This window comes from Salvelinus fontinalis, chromosome 37 (genome assembly GCF_029448725.1).
Source record: "Salvelinus fontinalis isolate EN_2023a chromosome 37, ASM2944872v1, whole genome shotgun sequence".
Lineage (NCBI taxonomy): Eukaryota > Metazoa > Chordata > Actinopteri > Salmoniformes > Salmonidae > Salvelinus > Salvelinus fontinalis.
In genome coordinates this window covers 16,099,515-16,127,132 of record NC_074701.1, presented here as the reverse complement: position 1 = coordinate 16,127,132, position 27,618 = coordinate 16,099,515, and the positions used below count along the sequence as shown (strand labels likewise).

The window sequence follows — 27,618 nt, the reverse complement described above, 5'->3', positions numbered from 1 at the left end:
TGATCACATAAGCGGAAACTATGGGTACCCATGAAAGACAAACCATACCAACCCACCACGCCTGCTGCTGTCACCGCTGGTGGACAGCAAATTACCGGTGTCCTCGCTTGTCATGTTGTCAGTTTAATAAAACAATAATAATAAAGGTATTGTATTTTTGTCATTTTCATTTTTATTAAATCCATAAATAGTATTTGCATTCGAATATAACAACAAACATCATGTTGTGTTGCTTAGCTAGTTAGTGTCGTTAACTGTAGCTAGCTAACGTTAGTGTTTCACGCGAAACCACTTGCTGTCAATTTAGGTTAGCTGGTGGAGATCGTTTAGATGTCACAGTTAATATGTTAGCTAGTTCAATGTTGGAATATATGGGGGTTTATTCTGCAATACTATGTAGTTAGTTACTAGTTAGATAACTGAGGTGGTGTGTTTTGAAAAGTTGCTAGCTAGCTCTAAATGGCGAGTTAGCTATGTAGCTACATTTCCTTTAAAAAGATGGCGTACTGGTCTGCTCTGATTGGCTTAAATGGGAACCCAGGGGAAAGGTTGATTTGATCAGCTGGTCTCTGCAGATATCGGACTTCTACAAACAATGTAGCTAGCAAAAGTGCTGATTGTCAGCGGTGCTGGAGCAGAAAATAACGGCACACTGACCTCATCTTTACCCGGCTTCTTACCGATAATTCGTTGCCAGACTACATCACCGGCGCTGTCTAGTATTGCTGTCAAATCAAATGCACTAGTGATAGACGGTGTTACACCTCCTTTGTCGCTTTTCTATCACATTGTGCTTTTACATTTCAGTGATGCGAAAGCGAAATAACTCGCTCACCGTGGACCATGACAGCTCTTCCACCAACACATTGCTTGACAGCAGTCCGGATTTAAACTACTGTCACAAGAGAGGGGAAGGGGTTCCTGAGCCTTGTGTACCATCTAGGTCGGAATCGGACAAAACAATGGGCAGACCATTTCGAAGGTAAGGCACGTTTGCACCATGGAAGTCTAATAGGCAACCTACACTTATCCAGCCAGTACACTAATCTCATTACTGTGTTGTGGAAGATTGGGGGTTCAAGAATATGAATGTGTATTTAACAAACATACTTTAATTCAAACTTCCACCCCAGGCAGTCTGACATGAGGATATATTCATATTTCAAGATTGCAACCCACACCTTTGAATAGGTTATAGGAGGGCCATTTCACTGTGAATACATTTTAAGTTATATGAAACAGTTATCCCTCTGCCTCCGGTCACACAGGTTTTACTGGATAACTTTAGTTGTCTTTTGTTAGGAGTGGAACTGCTTGGGGTGGGTGTGGAACGATGTACATACCGTAGGCACAGAGCTGTTGATATGCTGTTATCTGAGGATGGTACTTTGAGTTGCATCTTAAGACCTATGGGTATGCCCACATTACTTATGGGATTACTGTGTCTTCCAAGTGAGTACTTTATAATCCCCTTATTATACACTACATGACCCAAAAGTTTGTGGACACCTGTTCATTGAACAGTTCATTGCAAAATCATGGGCATTAATATGGAGTTGGTCCCCCCCCCCCCTTTGCTGCTAGAACAGCTTCTACTCTTCTGGGAAGGCTTTCCACTAGATGTTGGAACATTGCTGCGGGGACTTGCTTCCATTCAGCCATAAGCATTAGTGAACACAGGCGATTAGGCCTGGCTCAGTCGGCATTCCAATTCCTCCCAAAGGTGTTCAATGGGGTTGAGGTCAGGTCTCTGTGCAGGCCAGTCAAGTTCTCTCATACCGATCTCAACAAACCATTTCTGTATGGACCTCGCTTTGTGCACAGGGGCATTTTCATGCTGAAACAGGAAAGGCACTTCCCTAAACTGTTGCCACAAGGTCGGAAACAAAGAATCGTCTAGATGTCTTTGCATGCTGTAGCATTAGGATTTCCCTTCACTTGAACTAAGGGGCCTGAACCATGAAAAACAGCCCCAGACCATTAATCCTCCTCCATACTTTTACATTTGGCACTATGCATTGGAGCACACAGTTGGCGTTCTCCTGGCATCCGTCAAACCCAGATTCTTCCAGATGGTGAAGCGTGATTCATCACTCCAGAGAACACGTTTCCACTGCTCCAGAGTCCAATGGCAGAGAGCTTTACACCACTTCAGCCAATGCTTGGCATTGTGCATGGTGATCTTAGCCTTCTGTGTGGCTGCTCAGCCATGGAAACCATTTCATGAAGCTCCCGACGAACAGTTCTTATGCCATGTTGAAAGTCACTGAGCTCTTCAGTAAGGCCATTCTACTGCCAATGTTTGTCTATTGAGATTGCATGTCTGTGTGCTCGATTTTATACACCTGTCAGCAACAGGTGTGGCTGAAATAGCGACTCCACAAATTGAAGGGGTGTCCACATACTTTTGTATATGTAGTGTATAAGGGCTCTAAATGTAAGTGAACTAACAAAATGTCAACCCTATACTTTGAGCCTAGTTATCCAAATGACAGCTCAGTTGGACTATATCTAGCCTGCCGTATCTAATTATTTTCATCAGAAACGCACAGCAAGATAATATGCTTTTACTTAATCAAACTAACTACAATAAGTAGCCTACACTAACATCCCACACAAATGGGTATAAGTCACTCCGAGATTTATTCTTGTAAAACGATAACCTGTTTTATGCATTGTTATTGTGACCTGTTCCTGAAAGAACTACCACATTTCAGACTATGATGGAATTCAAACTTGTAATTGTACTGTATTCATGAAACCCATGTTGATGCATCAGTGATCGATAAGCAAATGTGATTGCTATTGCTGCCCTCGTCACATTCCAAGACTAATTTTGGTAAGCGTGATAAGTCATTCTAGCCTAGTTTTTGGTTGTCTTTAGCTACGGCACTCTTATCTTGAAAGACCAGTCTTCAGTTCACTCGAGGGTAGGGGCTGGCTTGAGGTGACTGATTAAATATTCAATATCCTCAGTCTCCTTTCAGAACCTTTGCCTGTCACCAAGGTTAAGTAGAGTGAGGGAGATGAGTGAGGCTTGTTTAGAGCCCTGTCCACTGAGTCTGAATACAGCTCTGTCTCGACAATAAATAAGCTGTGGCTTGACATTGGTTCTAGTTAAGAAGGCATTGAATTCCATTCCATTTGTCTGAGCTAGTCATTGTGGTTTGGTGACTGATTATTAGAGACCTCATGAAGAGGTATTTTTAGTGCCACGGTTCTCAGTCCTTGAAGCTCATGTAACCACTTGGACTGATGCCAGTTCACATCAGGACAGTGGTCAGGTCCTTAGTCACTATCCTGTTCAGAAAACTGGAATTCAGGCTGGAACTCAACACTGCCATGTTGTAGTGATTCACATTTGAGTTGGCTGGCTATGATGATAAAGATAACAAGCTTGCTGGTTAGAAAACATCCTTCAAGGGCAGCTCTTGTGATCACTGAACTCCACTAACTGGGTGGGAGGACAGAGGACCATATGATTGTATTCTGGTCATTGGGGCAGGTGTGACGTGAAGTCCTATATTTTAATGATGGTGATAAATATTATTCTGGATGTGATATCTTCATCGCTATTCTTCCCCTCTTTCGGAGAATAAATTCTATTCACTGATTTTGTTACCTCGGGCAGAGCAGGGGTATTGGCCAGTTAAGCTTAAGAACGCTATTAAACTGTAAGCTCCAAGGTATCAAAACTATGCTAGATTTGAACTTGCTCAAATTTGCTGTTTAGGCTACTGCTGCTTCAAACAGTATTTTCTGGGTGTGAATGTGGGTCCATTGATGGGACATCTAATAGAAACGTGTACAGGACAGGACCATTGCATATAGGCACACTGCTAACTTGCACTGGCATCACTGTTAAAACAATTTACAGAAGGCCGGCTGGAAAGCCAGGGACACGCATTAGTGCAAAGGAAATAAGAACTGAGAGCAGAATGCACAGTTTCCCTTCCCTCCTGTGGGATATGTACCTTTATGTAGCCTAATGCGTTACACAGCGACTTTCAGTTCCCACTAGGTGCTCCTCTCAACACTCCCCTCTTTTACCCACACGCCAGGAACATGCTTCCCAGGGTCACTCTGTTTCCTTGGTGTCTCTGCCTACTTGGTTTATTGTGGTGTCATCTGTTGTTCCTGTCAGTCTATTCCCACAGCTGCAATCTGTCAAGATGACTGCACATTTTTTTTCCCTCTGTCTCAATTTTGTCAGATTTGCAATTGTCAAGACTGCTAGCTACTGCTGCTGCCCTATCATAGTGCATTAACCTGTTTCCAATAAACACACTGGAATCAGTCAGACACTGAGACACAAAGGTCTTGCTGATCCACCTCCTGTATTTTGTTTATTTTTGTCTCATTACATTTTTAGCATTACTTTCCTCAACAGAATGTCCAGGAGACATTGTCTGACCTTTTTGGCCTAATTTGGCAGCAAATGCCCAATTTCTTAATCAAACTTTTTGGCTAAGTTTAGGGATGTTGATTTACTCTGCAGAAATGCGTGCCAGTTCCTTAGCCTATTTAGCTACAGTGGTCTCTTTTTACCTTAGTCTCAGCCAGCCAGTTAGTCTTTAGTGGCCTTGGCAAGATATTGCAGGATCGACTGCACCATAAGTTTCTTATGTTATTTTTTTTCACTGTGTTTCTAGACTGAGTGTAAAGGATGTCACGCTGCTTGCTTAGCGAGTACCACTTCCTCCCAATTCGGCCCATACCGGGCGCGAACTCAGGACCTCTGCCTTGTTAGCACACGTGACCGCCCCCCCCTGAGGTGTCTCACCAGTCAGTGACAAGCTAGCTATTCGCTGGCGTAACTTCAGGCTGAGGAGTAAGTTTCACTCATTCCCATGTGATACATGAGGAACTAGCTGTTCTGTGTACTACTGCACAGCAGTACAGGGCTGTTGGGTGGTTCATAACTACAGTATGTGCAGTCACCCTTAGATACATGAACTGACTGTACTAATGCACATGAATAACCCCTCCCACCACGACTGGCTGACATATATAGTCCAATATGACCTTCATGTTGCACATGACATCAACCAAGTAATTTCAAGTGCTCTTTGCCAGCAACTTCAATGGGTCTTCCTGGCTTGTAGTTGGTTCATGATGATCTGACTGGAAAGAACTTCGCACACAAGTGTGAATGTTCTGTGGCTGTGCCCTTAAATCTCCAAAGGGAAATTGTGCTAAGCACCCAGTATCAAGTTTAGTGAGGAAGAACTAGCGTTAACTAATTTAGTGTTGTTTCCTTCCCCCCTAGCATAGTGGCATTAATTCTACTTAAAACCCAAGTATTGATTAGCTTATAGGGATGCACATGTACTAACACCCTGTGTTGCTTCAGATTATGTCCGACTGTGCCTGCCAGAACTCCTAGCTAATAAAATATTGCTTTGTTATGCCCTTCATACCAAACCACAGCATGCAGATTTTTTAAAATTACGTTTCTGTTATTTATTTTGAAGCTGGGCTGTGATTGCTCTGGCTGACTGGGCCTCCCATGAGGATTACTTATTTTGGGCTGATTGGCCCTGTCAGAGGCTGTTTAGGCTCAAGCGGCTGGAATCAGCTGTGTCATGGCTGTTATTTTAGGATCCCTCCAGCCCTCTTGACAGCTCTCCCATTGCTAGCAGAGGATTTCTATTTCTCTATGAAATATAGTGTGGGTGTGCGGTGCTCATCGCAGAGGCTCATTTTTAGAAGCCTCACTGGGAACATAATGGCCAGCTCTCTCGTGGGCTGAAGTATTCCAACTTGAAGTTGAGACAAGTTCAGCCTCTATGGTGTCAATGACCAAGAATAATCTGGTTTCAGACACTGAAGCTGTTAACCTTGGAGGTGCTTCTCCTGCAGCTGCAGCTAATGTACAGCAGTAGTCAAAAAGTTTGAATATATTTATCTGCCGAACCTAGCTCTAGTGTTGTTTAAAAAAAGAATCTACTGCAACTCATATTCTGCTGTGAGTACCCATCTGAAGTTTATATTATTTTGGTCCTTGGAGATCCCTTTTGGTTATACCTGACCCCTGACTGTCTCGTAGTCTTGCTCTGGTCCTAGGGCTCCAGCCTGTTCTTTTTCCGCCCAACCAGACAGGGTGGCATTGACACTGCTCAAAGCCTCTTCTCAAAATCCCATGTCAGACTGCATTAGTTATCTCCTGCCCTGATTGGCCCTACTTTTGCAGCCATGGCGCTGTCAAGGTCCTGGCTGTTACACTGTCACCTTGGACAGGGATAGGGGGAAGGGAAGTCCTCTACAGGGAGCTGTGGCAAAGCAGCACAGTCTTCTGGATGAATAGCTGAATGATAGTTAAATTCATTTAAAACCACACTGCCATGGTATTGTCGCCTTGTTTTACATGGATAACATGGCTTTATTGAAGTCCTTATGAATCTGATTAATGGTTAGTGCAGCAGGTAGCATAGTGGTTAGCCTAGCCTAGCGTTTGGCCAGTAACCGAAAGGTGGCTGGTTCGAATACCCAACCCGACAAGGGAAAAATCTGTTTGTGGTCTTGAGCAAAGCACTTAACCTTAATTTGCTCCAAAGGGCCATACTACTATGGCTGCCCCTGTAAACAACAAATTTCACTGCACCTATCCAGTGTAATTGACAATAGAACATATACTCTCTGCCAAGCGGATGACCAATGTGATCTAATGCAATGTAGCTTCATCTCGACATGTCTACCAGGCTGTAATCATGTCCATATGGCAGCAGGCCCCTCCGCTGAGCTAAACGCATTAACGCCTCGAGGCCAGCTAGCAGGGCAGGTGTTGTCCCGCTGTCTTGTTGCACCACTGTTGATCAACAGTGCCTCCTGCTGTTATACCTGCATAGGGTGGAAACAGGCAGATCTGTTTGCGTAACCCTTGACTGAATTATCTCTACATGGCAATTAACCTTCACCCCACCGATGGTTCAACTGGAGGTCTGTCTGCAGTAGGTACCCCATAAGAAAATGCTGGGCCCCACGTGCCTGTTTAATTAGACGACCATCTGTTTGGTTGGCATGACTGGTACACTGCTTGTTCTGAACAAAGCAAGAGTGCTGTCCGCTTTGTCAAAACTGGTCAGCCTTGTGCTCCAGTTGGCTGAACATGCATCTGCCACAGTGTTTCTAAACCTAGCTTATTTGTTTCATTATCTGTGGAGGAGGATGATGGGCATTTTCTGTTATATCCCTCTGGTATATGTACTGGTATGCACACTCAGGCAAGCGTAACATACTATTGTAAAGTACTGACTGGCTATGGTGTATTTATTTGTGCGGAGTCTTCTGCACATGACAAATTACACCATGCACATGTTAGTCACAAAGCAATGTTGATTTTATTGAGAGGGTGGCAACTGGTGAGTGTTAAAATGTCCCAGTTCTTCCATGGCCTGCATACTCACCAGACATGTCACCCATTGAACATGTTTGGGATGCTCTCGATCAACGTGTACGACCAAGTGTGCCAGTTCCCGCCAATATCCAACAACTTCTCACAGCCATTGAAGAGGAGTGGGACAAAATTCCACAGGCCACAATCAACAGCCTGCTCAACTCTATGCGATGTCGTGCTGCATGAGGCAAATGGTGGTCACACCAGATACTGACAGTTTTCTGATCCACAACCCTAACTTTTTAAAAGATATCTGTGGACAATAGATTCATATGTATTTCCAGTCATGTGAAATCCATATATTAGGGCCTAATAAATGAATTTCAATTGACTCGGTCATAAGATATTGTGATACCCGGCAACCAGAATAACCATTCCTTTTAAAATAATAAGAATTTAAAAGCACTATGAAATACCTTATGCAGGGCCAGTCAAGCTGTGGAGATGTACTTTTTGCTGTGATAACTACAACCCTAGGTGTAAAATAGTAAATAATGGCTACATCTCAGAAAGTTTTAAACTATCTAGAGGAGTAAAACAAGGTTGCCCACTCGGCATATCTATTTATTATTGCCATCGAAATGTTAGCTGTTAAAATTAGATCAAACATTAATATTAAGGGATTAGAAATCCAGGGCCTAAAAACTAAGGTGTCATTGTACGCTGATGATTCATGTTTTCTTTTAAAACCACAACTAGAATCTCTCCACAGCCTCTTAGATACATTTGCTATCCTCTCTGGATTAAAACCAAATTATGATAAATGTACCATATTACGTATTGGATCACTAAAAAATACACATTTTACATTGCCATGTAGTTTACCAATTAAATGGTCTGACGGAGATGTGGACATACTCGGTATACAAATCCCAAAAGAAAGAAATGATCTCACTCCAATAAATTTTTATAGAAAGTTAGCAAAAATAGATAAGATCTTGCTACCATGGAAAGGAAAATACCTGTCTATTTGTGGGAAAATCACCCTGATTTAACTCTTTAATCATATCACAGTTTACCTATTTGCTTATGGTTTTGCCTACACCTAGTGACCTGCTTTTTAAATTATATTTACAAAAAATATTCAATTTTATTTGGAACGGCAAGCCAGATAAAATTAAAAGGGCCTATTTATATAACGAATATGAATTCGGAGGGCAGAAATTATTCAAATATTAAAGCATTAGACCTCTCACTAAAGGCATCAGTCATACAAAAGTTATACTTAAATCCAAACTGGTTCTCTAGTAGATTGGTACGAATGTCTCATCCTATGTTCAAGAAGGGCCTTTTTCCCTTTATTCAGATTACACCTGCTCACTTTCGGTTGCTTGAAAAGGAAATAATCTCCAAAATATCTTTATTTTTTAAACAAGCCTTAAAGTTGGTTGCAATTTCAGTTTAATCCACCTGAAAGGACGGAACAAATAGTACAACAAATCTTGTGGTTAAATTCAAATATAGTAATTGATAAAAAAAAATATTTATCAAAGAAATTTTTAAAGGTATAATTTTTGTGAATGATATCATAAATAGGACTGGTGGAGTAATGTCACACATGCAGCTAACACAGACATATGGAAATGTCTGCTCTACCCAAAATTACAACCAATTAATTGCAGCATTACCACAAAAATGGAAGAGGCAGGTAGAAGGGGATAAAAGTAAGGAACTTGTCTGTCGGCCTTATATTAAAGAACATAAATGGTTAAAGAAAAGTGTGATAAATAAAAACATATACCAATTTCATTTAAGGACCAAAAAACTTACAGCTGTGCCATATAAATTGCAAAATAGTTGGGAAGAGATTTTCGATGTACCTATTCCATGGCACATGGTTTATGAATTGATACACAAAACAACGCCGGATTCAAAACTTCGAATTTTTCAATATAAATTATTGTACAAAATTCTTGCAACTAATAGAATGTTATATATATGGGGGATACAATCTTCCCAGCTCTGTAGATTCTGCTGTGAGGAGGCAGAGTCATTAGACCATTTATTTTGGTATTGTCCGCATGTAGCTCGTTTTTGGTCACAGGTCCAGGAATGGTTGAAGAATTGCAACATTTGCGTAGAACTAACGCTACAGATAGCAATACTGGGGGATTTGAAAAGCCATAATCAATCAATCAATAATATAATAATTATTTTAGCAAAAATGTTTATTTTTAATTTACAATCCGTGGAAGCTATGAGAATAGGAAGATTCAAATCTTTTGTGAAGCAGCACAGTTGAAAAATATATGGCAAATAAAAATCTGAAATGGATGATGTTGGAAGATAGATGGGAAAGGTTGAGTGGAGCTGAAGGGTGGGACTAATAACAAGATAAACAATGTAGGGCATACGGGATCTGTGAAATGTGTATAGGTGCGGAGCTATTGTGAAATAGCACAGTTACAAGTGGAAATCAAACTGGATGGACAACAGAAATAGAGGAAGGACTAAGAACAAACAAGAGAGAACTATTATAAAGTAGACTGTGTCTGTAAAATGTGTATAAGATGTATAAATTGAAGGTAAAAACAGAAATGTTTATCAGTTTACTCCAATTGGGGGATCGGTGGTAGGGTTTGCGGGGAATAATAATAAAGGTATGCTCTTTAAAAAAAGTATGTATGTCTATGTAGGTATGTGTATGTATATATGTGTATATGTATGCATACGTGAATGGATATATATATTTACCCCAAAAAATATGGGTGATTGGAAATGATGCAGACAATTACATTGGAAGCAACATTCTTTCCGCAATATTAAGCTGATCCACCCCCCCCCCCCCCAAAAAAAAAAAAAAAGTTGGGTGGGGGGGGGGGGGGGGGGGGCAGAGGTGGAGCTAATACAATGCATCCAAATGAAGGCGTGGATAGTGTTTTTTATTTTATTACGCCAGTGTCTAACTTGATACGTCTGTCCTTTCTCGCAGTGGCTTCTTGATAACGCAGCACACAGTATCTAACAGGCTCTTTCAAGCACTCTGCATTATTCATAGGGCCAGAGAGAGCTCTGTGTACACTCTAAGGGGTTTTGCATGTCTGCACAAACTGCACTTGGTGCATTTGAGTGTGTGCGTGTGTCTTGATTTTGTTAGAGCTGATAGATTCCATCTCTGGCAAAGATGGTCAGGTAGAGAGGCTGAAAACAACAGCAGATGTAACAAACATCTTACATGTGAATGTAAGTAGGCTATTTAAGAACTAGGCTAGACTAAATGGAGTAGGCCTAGGTCTATTTCTGGCTTTGCTAATCTAAAAATAGAATTCATGAGCATTAGTTAACCTTGTCTATACTACGGAGTCTGACTGGATCCTTTAATAAATATTCATTAAAGTGCAATTTAGTCCAGGATAGGACTCAATTTAGGTCAGTTAAACTGTCCATATTATAAAAAATGTTTTTGTGAATAATCCATTGTACGCTATTCCCACTGACATGTCTGGAGCTCCATAAAGCAGTCTTTCCTGTGCCACTGCACTCATACAGTAATTATACAGTATCTCCACTGCTTGCTTTACGTTCATTCCACATCCAGTAAATTAGAGGTTATTATGACACACCCCCAGTAGTGAATATTACAGTTCCCCTGGCCCCCCTCCCTGACTGACGCTCCAGCCACATCATCATGACATACAGTATCAGAGTCCCCCGGGTGCACCGGGCCGTAGAGATCCGTTATGCAACACGCCAGCGAGACGGAGGGAGGGCAGCAGAGGGCCCACTCCAACCCTCCCCTGACCTTTTTGACATTGAGAGACATGAGGACATCCTTGAACGCATGCGTGCATCTTGCATATTGTCACACTGGGGTCATCGCTGTTCATTTCATTGGCGTCTGTGGGGTCTGTTTCACGGATTGGAGGACGTTTGTTTTGTTCCTCTGCTGCAGGGTGTGCTGTTTGGGCCTAGTATCTGTCAGGGACTTCACCCTCCATGCGGGGTAAGTTATGTCATAAGGCATGTCATCAATATTGGAGGAAAAACAAAGTGATTTGTCCATAGCCCTAGAAGGGAGATGGGTAACTTCCTGACTATCAGCAGTCCCTCTGTTATTACAGCAGCTCTCCCAGAGGGTAGCAGTAGTTTGTTTTCATTTAAAATAATAGTCCTATTAACTTGCCATAAAGTTAAACATTCTGTCCCAAGCAAGACTCTAGGAAATACGGTGTGCTCAGAGAAGCGCTGACACCAATTTAGACGTCATACACTGTAGACATCGTGGCGTATTTCATTATGCCGTACGTCATCTTCAGAGTCTTGCCTCGCAGACAAGTGTAACAACGCAAGATGGCATTTATTTTTGGAATATTGCAAATCATTCAAGAAAGGATAAATATGTTTTAGGTGATAATAAAACATGTTTTTGTTACTTTTTCATCAACTTGTTTCTCTAACTTTATAGCAAGTAGAGCTGGCTTGCACTGCAGAGCTAAAAATCTAGCCAAGGTTTAAGATGCCACTATAGCTAGTGACCTCCCCCTAATAATTGTCATAAAAAAACAAACGTCCTTAATCACATTAAACTTAAATGGGAGGGAACAGCCAGTGTGTATTTAACATTACTATTAAAATAGTACTCACTTATAGGAATGGGTAATTGTTTACAAGTTGCTAGCTATCCCATAAAGCCATCACCGAAAACCTGCAGAGTTTTGGTAACTTCCTGTTCTTCGACACTGGCTGGACTGAAGACGATGCTTAGTTTGGAACATTTGAAAGTATGCGGCGTCCGTCTCGCAATGGAGCCTTCAACCGCAAGGGGGTGTTGCGATTCCACTCCATTGTGGACGTCCCCATTTGAAATGCATGACATACGGCACAACGTAACATTATTGGTAATGTGAACGAGGCTTGACTCTGACTTACGGCCATGTAGAACTTCCTCATTATAAAGGGTTGCATTGAGCAAGGCTAAGGTGCAGTGTGTTTTACACAGCATTTTCTGTCTGATATTTTGAACGTCTCTCTGAAATGTCATGATCTCCACTGCTCCCAGGTCAGAATTCTGCAGTGGTTGCAGCTTAACCTCAGACTGAAGTCTAGCTGGATGAAACCGTTTGGAAGGAAGGGAGGAAAGGTGCAGGTTACAGGCTGCTGTAACGAGGACATTGTCATGACCATCTTTGAACCCCATCACCCTCTGAATTCTTAGGAGAGAGCCAAGCAACATCTGGTTTTACTCTGTATGAACAGGGAAGAGTTGTTATTTCCTGAACAGTCTGAACTCTGAACCCCCATCCTGATAACTAACACATTATGATCTAGGCTTACTATTTTAAACTATTTTAGTACTGTACACATCTGTGTGCAATTGGAATGGATAGCAGAACTTTGTAGTCTTAACTGTTATTTTTATCTAACCTTTAACTAAGTCAGTTAAGAACAAATTCTTATTTACAGTGACTGCCTAGGGACAGTGGGTAAACTGCCTTGTTCAGGGGCAGAACGACAGATTTTGACCTTGTCATTTCAGGGATTCGATCTAGCAACCTTTCGGTTACTGGCCCAACGCTCTAACCACTAGGCCATCTAAAATTAGCCATCTAAAATCTTAATGTTTTCTACTTTAGTTTTTGAAGAACAATGTAAAATGCTGACGTTGTCTCTCCCCTGCGTGTGTGTTCCAGATATGGCCTAATGGGCAGATTGAAGAGGATCCTCCTGTGGGTGCTGGGAGTCTACATAACTATCCCCTTCATCGTCAAACTATGCCCCTCCATTCAGGCAAAGCTAGTCTTTTTAAATTTTGGTGAGTATAGATATAGAAACCAGTAAGGCATGTTTTGTTCAATCTAGTTTGCATTGATTTAAGATTTTTTTTAAATAAAACATTTCAGACGAAATAAGCTTGCTTCATCAGTTAACTCTGGCCTCTGCGTGTTTCATTTGGTAGGTGGATACTTGTAGCTCATTTAGTAAGTGTGCATACTGCATACATAAGCAAGGGTGCACGTGCTAATGTTTGCACATGAGAGCCTGCTCATCAATTAAACCTGAAACCCAAAACAGCACGAAACTCCAGACAGAGGCAGTTAAGAGGGTGTATATTCCATCTGCAAGCATGCAATACACAGCCTTCACCGCTCCCTCCATCTGATATGCAGTGTGTAACTGTAGTAGTTTCATGCATTATAGGCAGCAATGGGCAGGATTGCACCTAAAACATTGATTCAGTAGTACTGAGTGGTGTGTTGTGACCACATCTGATTCTAGTTACTTGGTTTCAACCAATCAACATCCAGTACTGGAACTACCCATTGTAAAACATGTAACCCCATCAGATTTGAACATGCTTTTCTGTCCCACTCAGTGACATCTGATTTTCTTTTGTGATCTTTTGAATGGTTTGCAGTGCAGCTAAAGACCCAAACGTCTTGTGGATGGCAGACAGTTAGAGGTTTTCAGTGTGGAAGTGAAACAGTATATGTCTGTACAGGAAGTGGACGGTGACTTGTGACTGTCTCGTGTAACCTTAGAGTGGAAAGAGGCAGAGCCCTGCTATTTCTAGAGCAGCTGTCCTGTGGATTTTAGCTGAGCGCTGCTGCTTTGTCAGTGATATCTTATTGTCTTAGCACATCTAACACAGCCTCTGTCTACCCTCTACCCAACCCCACCCCCTGCAGTGCGGCTGCCCTATTTCATTGACTTGAAAAGGCCACAAGACCATGGCTTGAACCACACCTGTAACTTCTACCTGCAGCCAGAGACTGGTGTCAACATTGGTGTATGGTAAGAAGACATGTGCACACACCAGCTGCTTGGCTAAGACTGTGTGGGATGGATCTTGTACTTTCTTTCTCGCTCTCTACTTTCACATATCAAGTCAATGATGACACAGGTGACAATAGGAAAAATAATAATACTCAATGAGTAGTAACCAGTAACAGGACACTTCAGGAAGAAATGATTTAGGACAATAATGAAATGGTGAGAAAGATACAAGTAGCAATGTTGCTGCTCTGGTTGGCCATATTTTGCAGCTAATATGGCATAAAGGTTTTTTTGTTCCAGGAGATATTGGATTTTCTCCTTTTCTGTTTTCAAAGTATTTGTTTTAGATTCTGGGTAAGAAAATTGCCTGCATGTCTGTATAGTTCTCGCAGTGTAGGAGAAAATGCAGCTCTGTCTTGGCCTTTCTGAGGGCAGAGTGTGACGGTCAGTTTCTATTGCCAGGCCGTGCTCACTTAGTCTGTACGTAGTCAGCGTTTTTCTCCGTTTTCTATCAGTCACGGTGGTAATATAGTCTGCCACCATGTACTGTCTGTTTAGGGCCAAATAGCATTGACGTTTACTTATATTTTTTGTGGTGCCTTTCCAATAGGTGAGCTTTTTATTTTTACTTCGTGATGATTTGGTTGGGACAGGTTTTCTGAGTGCTGTCCTGAGGCTTTGTTGGGTAGGTAGGGGTTAGTGAACTGAGCCAGCTGGCTGAGGACTCATTTCTATGGTCATCTCTTGGCTTTTGAGGGCTTTGTAATGGTATGAGTGGTGGTCACTTGTTTTTTTAAATGATAACATTTGGTGGCTCTTTTCTTGGATATTAATCAGAAGAGGGAATTGGCCTAATTCTGCTCTGCATGCGTTTGGAGTTGTTTCCTCTGTACTCTGAGGATGCTCTTACAGAATTCCTCATGCTGGGTTTCAGTTGGGGTGTTTGTCCCATTTGTCATTCTTGCTTTGTAAACAGACCCCACACTTCACTGCCATATAGTGCAATTGGTTCTATTATTGATTAGAATATTTTGACCCAGATCCTAATTGCTGTTTAATTCAATAGATTGTTCAATGGCATAGAAAGCCCTCCTTCCTTTCTTTCAGTTCAATGAACTGTGTAACAGTGATAACACCAAGTAAAACTGAAATGATAACTTAAAACAAAAAATATAAATATCCATTAACAAACTTCTTATAGCTTAGACTAATTTCCACTTCCTGAACACATACTACTTAAATCAAAAACATAGCCTTTTCTTAGTAAAACACAAAAGTAAAAATGAAATTAATACAGTATTCTTTGCACCATATAGTCAGACACATTCTATTCACAATTTGAAGTTCCCTGTGGAGCACATTTTTTGTCGTGTGTGTGCGTTATGAGTGGAGTCTAGTAAAAAGGTATGTTGGTTTCCCTGACATCTGGACCTTTTCTGGAATATCATAATGTTTGTATTTTTGAGATTGACTCTTAGTGCCCAGGTTTGACAGAACTGTTGCAGATGATCTAATTGTGGCTGTAGCCCCTCTTGTGGGGGACAGCGGCACCAGATCATCTGCATACAGGAGCCATTTTATTTCTGTGTCATTACGAGTGAGATCGGGGGCTGTTGATCGCTCAAGCTTTTTGATTTAACATGTTTATCATTTAGGGTATGCAAGGTATAAATATGGTTTGATCATTTGGTAGGAATCCAATTTGACTTTTGCCCAGGACATTACTGCACTTTCTCAGTGACCACAATCTGCTGTTCATGATGGCGTCTCTCGATCCGGCTCTCGTCTCTCTCATCAAATTGTATTTGTCACATGCGCTGAATACAACAGGTATAGATGGACCTTACGTGAAATGCTTACGTTCAAGCCCTTAACCAACAATGCAGTTCAAGAATAGAGTGAAGAAAATACGATTACGTGACAATAACAAGGCTATATACAGCGGGTACCGGTACCAAGTCAATGTGCGGGGGTACAGGTTAGTCAAGGTAATTTCTCCATGTAGGTAGGGGTAAAGTGACTGCTGCTACTCGCTGTTTATTATCTATGCATAGTGTAAAAACCAAGGGGGGGGGTCAATGTAAATAGTCCAGGTGGCTGTTTGATTATTTGTTCAGCAGTCTTATGGTTTGGGGGTAGAAGCTGTTAAGGAGCCTTTTGTACCTAGCGCTCTGGTACCGCTTGCCGTGCGGTAGCAGAGAGGACAGTCTGACTCGGGTGACTGTAGTATTAAAACATTTTTTTGGCCCTCCCTCTGATGCCTAGTAGATATATAGGTCCTAGATGGTAGGAAGCTTGGCCCCAGTGATGTGTTGGGCTGTACGCACTAACCTTTGTATTGCCTTACGGTTGGTTGGATGCAGAGCAGATGCCATACCAGGCGGTGATGCAACTGGTCAGGATGCTCTCAATGGTGCAGCTGTAGGACTTTTTGAGGATCTGGGGACCAATGCCACATTTTTTTCAGTCTTCTGAGGGGGAAAAGGTGTTTTCGTGCCCTCTTCATGACTGTCTTGGTGTGCTTGGACCATGTTAGTTTGTTGTTGTGGTCGCCAAGGAACTTGAAGCTCTCGACCCGCTCGACTATAGCCCCGTCGATCTTAATGGAGTCGTGGTTGGTCACGCAGTCGTGGGTGAACAAGGAATACAGGAGGGGACTACGCACGCATGCCTGAGGGTCCTCCTTGTTGAGGATCAGCATGGCAGATGTGTTGTTGTCTAACCTTACCACCTGGGGGTGGCCAGTCAGGAAGTACAGAATCCAGTTGCAGAGGGAGGTGTTTAGTCCCAGGGTCTTTAAACAGTGAGATTTGTGGGCACTATGGTGTTGAACGCTGAGCTGTAGTTAATGAACAGCAGTCTCACATAGCTGATCCTTATGTCCAGGTGGGTAAGGGTAGTGTGGAGTGCAATAGAGACTCCATCATCTGTGGAAATTTGGGGCGGTATGTGAATTGGAGTGGGTCTAGGGTGTCCTGGAGGATGCTGTTGATGTGAGCCATGACCAGCCTTTCAAAGGACTTCATGGTTACCGACGTGATTTCTACAGGGCGGTAATCATTTAGGCAGGTCACCTTCGCATTCTTGGGAACAGGGACTATGGTGGTCTGCTTGAAAATGTCAGTGAAGACACTTGTCAGTTGGTCTGTGCATGCCCTGGTAATCCCTCTTGCCCCGCAACCTTGTAAATGTTGACCTGTTTCAATGTCTTACTCACATCAGCTACGGAAAGCGAGATCACACACTCATCTGGAACAGCTGGTGCTCATGCATGCTTCAGTGTTGCTTTGCCTCGAAGCGAGCATAAAAGGCATTTGGCTCGTCTGGTATGCTCGTGTCACTGGGCAGTGGCTGGGTTTCCCTTTGTAGTCCATAATAGTTTGCAAGCCATGCCACATCTGACGAGCGTCAGAGGTGGTGTAGTAGGATTCAATCTTAGTCCTGTATTGATGCTTTGCCTGTTTGATGGCTCGTCTGAGGGTATAGCAGGATTTCTTATAAGTGTCAGGATTAGTGTCCTTGACAGTGGCAGCTCTAGCCTTTAGCTTGGTGCGGATGTTGCCTGTAATCCATGGCTTCTGGTTGGGATATGTACGTACGGTCACTGTGGGGACGACGTTTACGATGCACTTATTGATGAAGCCGGTGACTGAGATGATATACCCCTCAATGCCATTGGATGAATCACGGAACATATTCCAGTCTCTGCTAGCAAAGCAGTCCTTTAGCGTAGACTCCGCGTCATCTGACCACTTCCATATTGAGCGAGTCATTGGTACTTCCTGTTTAGTTTTTGCTTGTAAGCAGGAATCAGGTGGATAGAGTTATGGTCAGATTTTCCCAATGGAGGATTAGGGAGAGCTTTGTACACATCTAGGTGTGGAGTAAAGGTGGTCTAGAGTTTTTATTATTTTATTTTTTTTCTCCTCTGCTTGCACATGTAACATGCTGGTAGAAATTATGTCAAACGGATTTAAGTTTGCCTGCGTTAAAGTCCCTGGCCACTAGGAGCGCCACATCTGGATGAGCATTTTCTTTTTTGCTCATGGCCTTAGACCGCACTCAACGAGTTGTATTAGTGCCAGGATCAGTTTGTGGTGGAAAATAAACGGCTACGAATAATATAGATGCAAAGTCTTGGTAGATAGTGTGGTGTACAGCTTATCATGAGATACTCTACCTCAGGTGAGAAATACCTTGAGACTTCTTTAATATTAGACATTGCGCACAGGCTGTTGACAAATAGACACAACCCAGCCAGCTCTATATTATCGGTGTTGTTGTGCAGACTCGACTCGGTGAAACATAAGATATTAGTTTTTCATGTCCAGTTGGTAGGATAGTTTCCACCGTAGATCATCCAGTTTGTTTTCCAGTGATTGCGCGTTGGCCAATAGAACCGATGGTAGTGGCGATTTTCTCACTCGTCTATGAATCCTCACAATGCACCCCCGGCCTTCAGTCCTTGTATCTCCGTCTTTTCTTCACGTGAATGATGGGGATTTGGGCCTGGTCTCCAGGAAGCAGTATATCCTTTGCGTTGGACTCTTCATCCAGTTCGAGGTGAGTAATCGTTGTTCTGATGTCCAGGCGCTCTTTTCGGTCATAAGAGACGGTATGAAAATAAGTTAAAAACAATGCGAAAAAACAAACAAAATAGCACAGTTGGTTAGGAGCCCGTAAAACGGCAGCCATGCCCTCCGGCGCCATCTATTATGTCTCTCGCTCTCTCTCTCTGTCTCTCGCTCGCTCTCTATTCAATTTATTGGCATAACGATATAATATACATATTGCCAAAGTGTACGTTTGGAGATTAAGTGATTTACGATATTAACATTATTAAAGTAATAATCATCAAGATTGTCAACGGCACAATCAGTAACATCAACAATAATAAAAGGTAAAAATAACCATACAAAGGCATAGAGGACATGTGCAGGTTGGTCTGTCAGACACTGTCCACTGTCTTATGGGGAAATGGCACTCTAATTGTTTTATTTTTGATATTTTGTCAGGAAATGCAGCTCTGTCTAGGGTTATGTCTCTCCCTTGCGCGCTCTCTTGCGATCTCTCACACACAGCCCTCTAGCTGTCTCAGGGGTGTAATGAACTCCTCGGCTGGGAAAACAATAACGCACTGCCTCCTGGGGAAAAGGTGCAGTGTGTTTTGTGTGTCTGAGAATGATACAGAAGAGACTGGACCACGGGGGAGACCACCGCAGTCCCTTTGGATGTTTACCGGACGGAACTTGAGCAGACTAACTGGGGAACGTTGACTTTGGGAAAGGCATGTTGAGCCCAGAGGAGCTTAGCAGTGTGGGTTGTGGTAGATAAAGACTAAAGGCTGAGGTGATGATATGTAAATAGACAAGTCTCTGTTCAGGGCTATTCTCTTAGAACATGGGGGTTGTGTGTCCAGTTATGTAAAACATGTAGGCTACTCCAATCTGATAGTTCTTACAGTACAGTCTTTGTCCCCGGTTAGACTCAAGTACAGATGATACTAGCCTATATCAAACCAGTTTGTCCCACCCCACACCTCTTAGTCTATTGTGTACATTGCTTACAGCTTTCTCCTTGTCTATCACTGCTCCTGTTCCACCCAGGCACACAGTTCCAGACCAGATGTGGAAAGAAGCGCAGGGGAAGGACAGAGAGTGGTATGACAGTACCTTTAAATCCCCCTATCCAGTCATGCTGTACCTTCACGGCAACGCAGGGACAAGGTGATCATACATTTAGATTTACAAAGCATTTTCATTGTACCATTTAAGTGTTACTCTGGTCCAGTACCCCCTGGCGTATACCCTTAACTCACATGACAACTTTCCGCCTTTTTAAATATGTGTTTGTTGAAGCTGACTCACAACCTTGGAACTTGTACATATTAACACAATGCGCTCTTCAGAATGGCTGAGATATGTTGCTTCACCTTTCACCTGGTGTATAAACTTGTCCATCCTGTCTGTTTCAGAGGAGGGGACCATAGAGTTCAGCTCTACAAGGTGAGAGGATTTCATTGCAAACACACGAACTTGCTTCGCTTGTATCCCACCCATACTGTATCTAGCTATATTGAGTACTGACCAACAAACGGAATTCAATACATTTTGTGAATTGACCTGCTTTCAGTCTGATCTGGAGTTGAGATTTGATGCGTTTCGGCTTCCCCTCCCCAGGTCCTTAGTTTATTAGGCTACCACGTAGTCACATTTGATTACAGAGGTAAGTGGGGTTCTACTTCGAGCTGTTTCTAAGTTTATTAACAATCACAATATCCCTTTTAATAAGATAATCTGATCTTAGATCACCATTCATCCCGTCTTTCATACTTCTCTGGTTGTTCCAGGTTGGGGTGATTCAGACGGGAGCCCCTCTGAGGGAGGCATGACGTCAGATGCCCTGTTCCTCTACCAGTGGGTGAAGGAGAGGGTGGGGAGCAAACCCCTGAACGTCTGGGGCCACTCACTGGGGACAGGGTAGGAACACATAGACATTCAACTCAACATTTCACAAATAGATTTTGTGTAAAATTATAAACTCTTGTATGATTATGAACCAACAATTGGATGAACATATACTTTAGGTGAATGTGTTTGTACTGGTAAATCAGTCAATTTACAGAGTGGTAACTTTTAAATATTTATTTTTCAAATTTTCCAGGGTGGCCACTAACCTAGTCCGACGTCTGTGTGACAGAGGTAAGCATCTGCTCATTAAGGCTGTGACTTCCTACCTCCCAGGCTAAATACAGTTCATTCGGAAAGTATTCAGACCCCTTTTTTCCACATTTTGTTACGTTACAGCCTTATTCTAAAATGGATTAAATAATTCCCCCCCCTCATCTACACACAATACCCCACAATGACAAAGCTAAAACAGGATTTTAGAATTCTTTGCAAATGTATTCAATTAAAAAAACACCTTATTTACATAAGTATTCAGACCCTTTGCTATTAGACTCAAAATATAAAGTAAAGCAAGGCTGTAATTGCTGCCAAAGGTGCTTCATGTGTTGCTGCCATGCTATGTTGTCTTAGGTCTCTCTTTATGTAGTGTTGTGTTGTCTCTTGTCATGTGTTTTTGTACTATATTTTATTTGGTATTTTTAATCCAAGCACCCGTCCCCACAGGAGGCCTTTTGCATTTTGGTAGGCCGTCATTGTAAATAAGAATAAGGTCTTAACTGACTTGCCTAGTTAAATAAAATCAATATAAAATAAAGTACTGAGTAAAGGGTCTGAATACTTATGTAAATGTGATATTTCAGTTATTTTTATTTGATACATTTGCAAAAAATTCTAAACCAGTTTTTTCTTTGTCATTATGGGGTATTGTGTAGATTGATGAGGAAAAAATACAATTTAATCAATTTTCGAATAATGCTGTAACAAAATGTGTAAAAAGTCAAGAGGTCTGAATACTTTCCGAATGCACTGTATATACTTGATTTATGTAGCCTTTAGTGAGGTGCTGCGTATATCACGCAAGAAAATGTTTTAGATAAACAAGTCACACATTTTTAGAGTTTAAATAAAGTGGCCTTGGAATTGAGGTGTTATATGGGTTGTTCCATGAAATGAGTTCCTTTTGCACTTTAAGTAGAAATTGTGCACATGTCTGTTATATTAAATGAAGTGCCCTTTTAAGATGGACCACATTTTAAAATGTAATAAATCAGATATTGTATTTGAAATGTTATTAGTGATTCATAAAAAATATAACTACTCCCTAATTAAAAAAAATTATTAAAACTTCAAGAGACATTGAACATCTAACAGTCAAATCACAGTGTAAAAGCAGGTGAGCTGGTTCTACTCTTTTTGGCCATTTTCTGGTGTTTTGTGGTAGAAAAATGATCAGGTTGAGCATAACACGTCAACCCTGCTACCCATAGATGGACAAGCTGGAAATGTTTGAACAATTTAAAAAAATATATATATATATGTTACGCTTGCGTTCAATTACCCCTCCCTGCACACAACAAGCTTCCATTCCCCCTGCCACAAGTGGATTCATGGCTGATTTAAAAGATGAAGTCTTCAACACTTACTTTATTTGACACATAATAGGCTGTTACTATAGTCTTTTCTTTTTTTCTCTCTTGAAATGGGGGCGGGGGGTTATTTAGTTGAACATGTGCTCTTTATGACTGTTAAAATAAGGTCAAATAAAATTCACCAAGTTACACTATTCAAAAGGTCCCTAATTGGTGGAACGATCCATATACCTGTGCCATTTTTTTGTTTAAATGAAGTGGGTCAACTTACCCTCTTGTGTTGGGTACTTGGAGAGCCTGATTTGGAGTCCAGGGAGGGATTCTGAAAAGTTTGACAAAATACTTTGGCAACATTTATGTAACGTTAAGTTTGAGGGGCACATGCTTGGGTCCACCGTGGACTTTTACAAGCATTCCTCACCCAATGGCCTGTACAGGTTGAATGCTCAAATAGTAGTATTATGAGGCTTCATCCCATTTTCAAATATAGTCGATCACTAGTCAGATCATAGCAAGTGAGAAACATTAACTCAGACTTGGTATTGTGTACTACCGGAGGAACTAACTCATTGGCTGTTGACCTTAACACACCAGACACAAGGCTCATCTTCCAGTGGTAGTTCAAGTGTCTACAGCTTGAATTTTTCACACCCATCTGACTGGGTTACAGGGTCACAAAGTGGCTAGTTGTGACTGCTTTATTCAAGGAAGTGAATGTCTGAAGGAAGTGAATTCAAGGCACCTTATTGCTACATCTTAGATACGTATGGTTATGTTTCATGAAGGTTGGTTTGATTTGAATGACTTTCTATTTTCTAGGGACGCCCCCAAACTCCTTAGTCTTGGAATCTCCATTCACCAACATCCGAGAGGAGGCCAAGAGCCACCCCTTCTCTATGGCAAGCATTCCTCTTAATCCCTTGACTACATGTTGAGTCTTATTTAATTGTATTTGATGTAATGTTTTTTATTTTATTAGCTACTGTCTGTGTCATTGCTTCTTCTAGGTCTACCGGTACCTTCCAGGCTTTGAATGGTTCTTTTTAGATACCATATCAGCAAACGACATTCGATTTGCCAGTGACGAAAAGTAGGTTGATCTTGATTCCTTCCAGACCATTTAGTTTAACGTTAGATTTAAAGCAGTGTGTCACGTCACTTGTTCCTGCTCATATGTTTTCAAACTGGTGTCTTCATACAAACTGCTTGTTGCGTCAATAAGTTCTCTGACACACAACCATTCACCAAGAGCTCAAACCCTTGTATCAAATGTTATATCAACAGATTAACAGACTGCGTGTTTGCATGTTAAAGAGCCGAGGTATAGTTTGAACCTGGCCGACCCAGGCTCTGTCCATGCCTATTCTCTATGTCCTTTGGAATGTGCTGAGGGGACTAACTCAGGGAAGGTCAGACTTGTATTATAGGTGGCCTACAGAGGACATTCATCTATGTCAAGACTTCCTTTGTGCTGTACTTTCTCGTGGAGTTGCCAAGCACTAGTATAGTATAAGAACCATAGGGCCATTAACCATTAACATACGACCAACCATGCATATTCAGACACTCCAAGATCTTCAGAGACTTGACTGTAATTTGAGCTTGTTTCTTCTCTTTTGTAGTGTGGACCACATATCCTGTCCATTGCTTATCCTTCATGCCGAGGATGACTCAGTCGTGCCCTTTCATCTAGGGAAGAAGGTATCCTTTTTAGTTTGGGCTTCATTAAAGTCAGCCACATCATCACGACCTCGTACAGCCTTCATCTGGTCCTCCTTTTTCAAAGGACACAGGAAGCTATTTGATCTACCAAAAAAAAACAAAGTTAATTTCATAGATTTAATACAGGTCATTAATAATCAGCTGTCGTCTTGAAAACGACTCGCTCGTTACTGTTCAAATTCCTATCACTTGAATGAGCTAAAATGTATAGTATTTTTTTTAATGATATCTTTAAAATGCCCCAAATTTAAGATAAAAAAAGCTAATTCTGAAAATTAATTCTGTCTATGCCAATGCCGGTATTACTTTCAACGTAGTTAAGTGGGAACCTCGGAGCAATTAAACTTGAGATTTTTTTTTTTAAAGGGATAGTTCTGGATTTTTTGTAGACTATCTACTTTCCCAAAGTCAGATGTACTCTTGGATAGCATTTTTATGTCGCTGCGTCCAGTATGAATGAAGTTGGAGGTAGTTTTGCGAGCCAATGCTAACTACCTTTAGCACAATGACTGCGTGCTAGCTGTTCCCATAGACTTCCAGGCATTGCGCTAGTGCTAGTTGGCAACTTCCGGGTATCCACAAGTTCATCTGACTCTGGGGAAGTTGATAAAGGACCATTGCCAAAATCCCAAGCTATTCTGAGATTTTAGTTGAGCTACTGTATTATAGCAGTGAAGGAACACACAGAAATAGAAATATTTTATTTTTTATTTTTATTTTTATTACTATTCTGTTTTTAATTAATTGTTCATCTTTTTTCATTGGCTTCTAAAAAATAAATATGAACCTCTCAAATGTTCATCACCACTGCAGACCTCTGTGTAACACTCTATAGCACAGAAGTCATAGTTCAGAGCAGGGCCAGGTCTATATTTGCTGTTCTTTTAACTTGGACTGAACACAATCCTCCCATAACTCCATTGTGTTTATCTCCTTCCCCCTCCTCCCAGCTGTACAACATTGCTTCCCAGTCCAAGAGCCTGAGTGGACACAAGCTTCAGTTCATCCCCTTTCCTGTCTCTCTGGCTTACAAGCACAAGTTCATCTACAGGAGTCCTGAGCTGCCACACATACTCAGGTACAGCAGCTAGACCAGCTGCGCACATGTACACAGTAGCAAGGAGTATCTCACTGTTGACAATTTGTGTCTTGACCTTAGGCCAACTGAGCAGAAAATATTAAATGTAGGCAATTAGTTGTACAGTAGGTGTCTACATTCTTGGCTGCCTTTGTACTGAGTTGTGCTAAACGTATTTCTGTTTGATTTGATTTGTCTTCCAGTGACTTCCTTGGCACGACTCATCCCCATGCATAACCGACAAGAACATTTCCACCTGTCCATTGTTTCCTCTTACACCACACACACACGCATGCACACACACACACAAACTCTTTCACTGTATGCTTTATGGTTGGTGTACATATCTCATGAAACATTGAAATGTACACGCATGGACTGAAGAAGATGCATCCATTCCTTTATTTAGCATTCCTTTGACACCTAAAATTCCTGCAAAACATAAACGGAACACTGGCAAAGAGCGAGGGATGGACAACTGGCTTGGCTTGTTGTCAAGGTTACACAAACCAAGAGGATGGCTTGAGCACAAAGATGAAATATGCACGCATTTTAAGGAGCCAAGACAAACATCATGGAGTGGGAAGAACAGTGGATTGAGCAGGGAAGCAGTGTTTTTAATTGCACAATGGTTGGGGAATAGACATTCATACACAGGGCGAGGAAGGAGAAAGTTTTTTGTTTTACAACTCATCTGCAGCACAGAGCAAGTTCTGTCAATACCAGTCCAGTTTATTTTCCCAATTTTATTTTTGTTACATTACAGATCATGATTTAAGTGCATCTATTATTATATTTGACTGATCTCAAATGAGAAGTTTTGGACTCTAGCTTTTCTCTATTTAAGGAAATATATAACTTGAATTAAATATTATACATTTTACCTAACATTATTGGTTTTGGGCTTGTCAGTCTCATTATTTCTGCCTTAAAGAGAAGACTAGTCATGTTATTTTAGAACCCCTTAGGACACTTCAGGGCAATTAACTGAAGAGCTAAGGTTTAAGAAATATGATTTCCAATTTCAGCCTGCCTCAAAGCAAAAATACCATATTAATGATTCGGTGCATAGTAAAGTGTTTACCTAAACTGAGAAGACCTAATGGAGATTTTAATTCCAAATCTCTTAGTGCTAAAACACAATCACCCAGCTAGTGGTTATTCCTGTTCAATCTTAGAAAGTGGTGTGTGAGTGACGGTGCATATTCCATTGGTGTGGTCAGAGGAAGACCATTTTTTTTATGTTCTCTTCGGCTTGACAGCAATTGACCGGTGGTACCAAAATGTAGGATGGAGCCAGAGAGGAGTGTGGCTGGGCAGCACCTGCAGTCTGGGAATGTCAGTGTGCCCATCCATCCAATGCACTTAACACTGCTGAGTAAACAGTAAATTACCCCAAAGTTACTTTTTGCACATCAGTGTCCTACTAGTTGATGCTGACTGGTTTTTCTTCAATTAGGGCTACCCCACACTGGTAATGCTTGTTTGTAATTTATTGACCAAAGTACACGGTTTCTGTTATTTTCTATTGGCTGTTCTACACTTTTTCAAATTGTATACACGGTATAACATTTTGTTATTTAATGAATGGTGAGTGGCCAGTTCTCTATTTTGGTGGTCATTTTCCCCTCTGGATATGATGTTGAAATGTAACAGTTTTCACCAGCTATTTCTCAGTCTCTGCACTAAAGCAACACAATGGATGGTATGGCCATCAGGTCATCCAAAACGAGTTATCTCTTGTGGGGAATTCAATGCATAGTATGAAATGCATCAGGTTAGGAAGTGCCCTCAGATTGTCAGGTTACTGTCTGTACTTTAAGTTCTTTAATCACACAATGTAAGAGGGTAAAGGCAGCGATACAGGGTTAATGGTCAGCTGTTCTATAGCTTTGGAATGGAAAGTGGACACTGGATAAATATCCTCTTCAATTTAGAAATCAGCTGTATTTATATATGCATGTACAAGTGGATGAGTATTGTTAGATGGAGCGACTGTAGGCATTTCCCAGTTAAGACTGAACATGTATAATGATTCTCGGATGACAACTTTTAAGCTGCGAAGCAATCTGATAAAAATGAAAACATTTTGTACAGGTATGTGTGCTTTTCAGAGATGCAATTTCCAATGGAGGGCATCTTTTGAATCACCTACTCAAATGGAGTCAGTGTGGAGGAAGGACATGGTTGAATTAGCAGGGTAGACTTGTCATTTACACGCCATAAGCAGACTTCACCTTCAAGACTGTGCGGCTGCAGTGCAGTAGAGCTCTCATCTTGATTAACCAAACCAGGCTCTTTGAGTCAACTTCTGAGCTCTTTTCATACACTGATATCTAACTTTAATGTGACAAGTGAAGTTTGCTTGTATTGCTTCTTGTCAATGAAGGGGCCTTAGCATATTGTGCTTGACCTTTTCCAGTAATGTACATGGTGTCTGCTGCCCTTTGCAATATATCTCATTCTCGCTGTGTGTTGAAACGAGTGACTCAGTAAGACATGTGGGCTGGTAGATTGAATATACCTCACGAGTTGGGTTAAGAAGTGTAACAACTCATGTTGGAGCCTGCATAGTCAACATTTATCTTTTTTGTCTATAGATCAAAATATCTTGATTTTCTTGCTAACTTTTTTTGGTATCTACTATACCGGTCTGGACATATGCTTGTTAAGTAATTGAATTAAAAATATGAAGTGGATTACTTTGAA

General features: G+C 41.5%; 1 protein-coding gene across 3 annotated transcripts; it reads left to right on the top strand.

The window, feature by feature from the left end:
• The first annotated feature begins 51 nt into the window (after nt 1–51).
• abhd12 (abhydrolase domain containing 12, lysophospholipase) lies at nt 52–27,618 on the top strand. 3 transcript variants are annotated; one of them, XM_055902128.1, is made up of 15 exons: nt 52–146; nt 808–982; nt 11,289–11,339; nt 13,027–13,148; nt 14,023–14,128; nt 19,717–19,836; nt 20,085–20,115; nt 20,290–20,335; nt 20,460–20,589; nt 20,774–20,811; nt 22,929–23,008; nt 23,117–23,199; nt 23,732–23,810; nt 24,782–24,909; nt 25,113–27,618. In XM_055902128.1, exons 2-15 carry the CDS (start codon nt 810–812, stop codon nt 25,144–25,146), a joined length of 1,221 nt encoding a protein of 406 aa, XP_055758103.1. In that variant the 5' UTR covers nt 52–146; nt 808–809; the 3' UTR covers nt 25,147–27,618. The 3 variants fall into 3 exon arrangements, with proteins under 3 accessions (XP_055758103.1, XP_055758106.1, XP_055758105.1); XM_055902131.1 differs by lacking the exon at nt 11,289–11,339; XM_055902130.1 differs by lacking the exon at nt 52–146 and having other exon boundaries at nt 253–982.

Coding starts and splice junctions, on each gene's coding strand:
- abhd12 (XM_055902128.1), top strand. CDS start 810: ATGCGAAAGCGAAATAACTCGCTCACCGTGGACCATGACAGCTCTTCC. Junction 20,590..20,773: donor GGCCACTCACTGGGGACAGG/GTAGGAACACAT, acceptor CAAATTTTCCAG/GGTGGCCACTAACCTAGTCC. Junction 23,811..24,781: donor CCTTTCATCTAGGGAAGAAG/GTATCCTTTTTA, acceptor CCCTCCTCCCAG/CTGTACAACATTGCTTCCCA.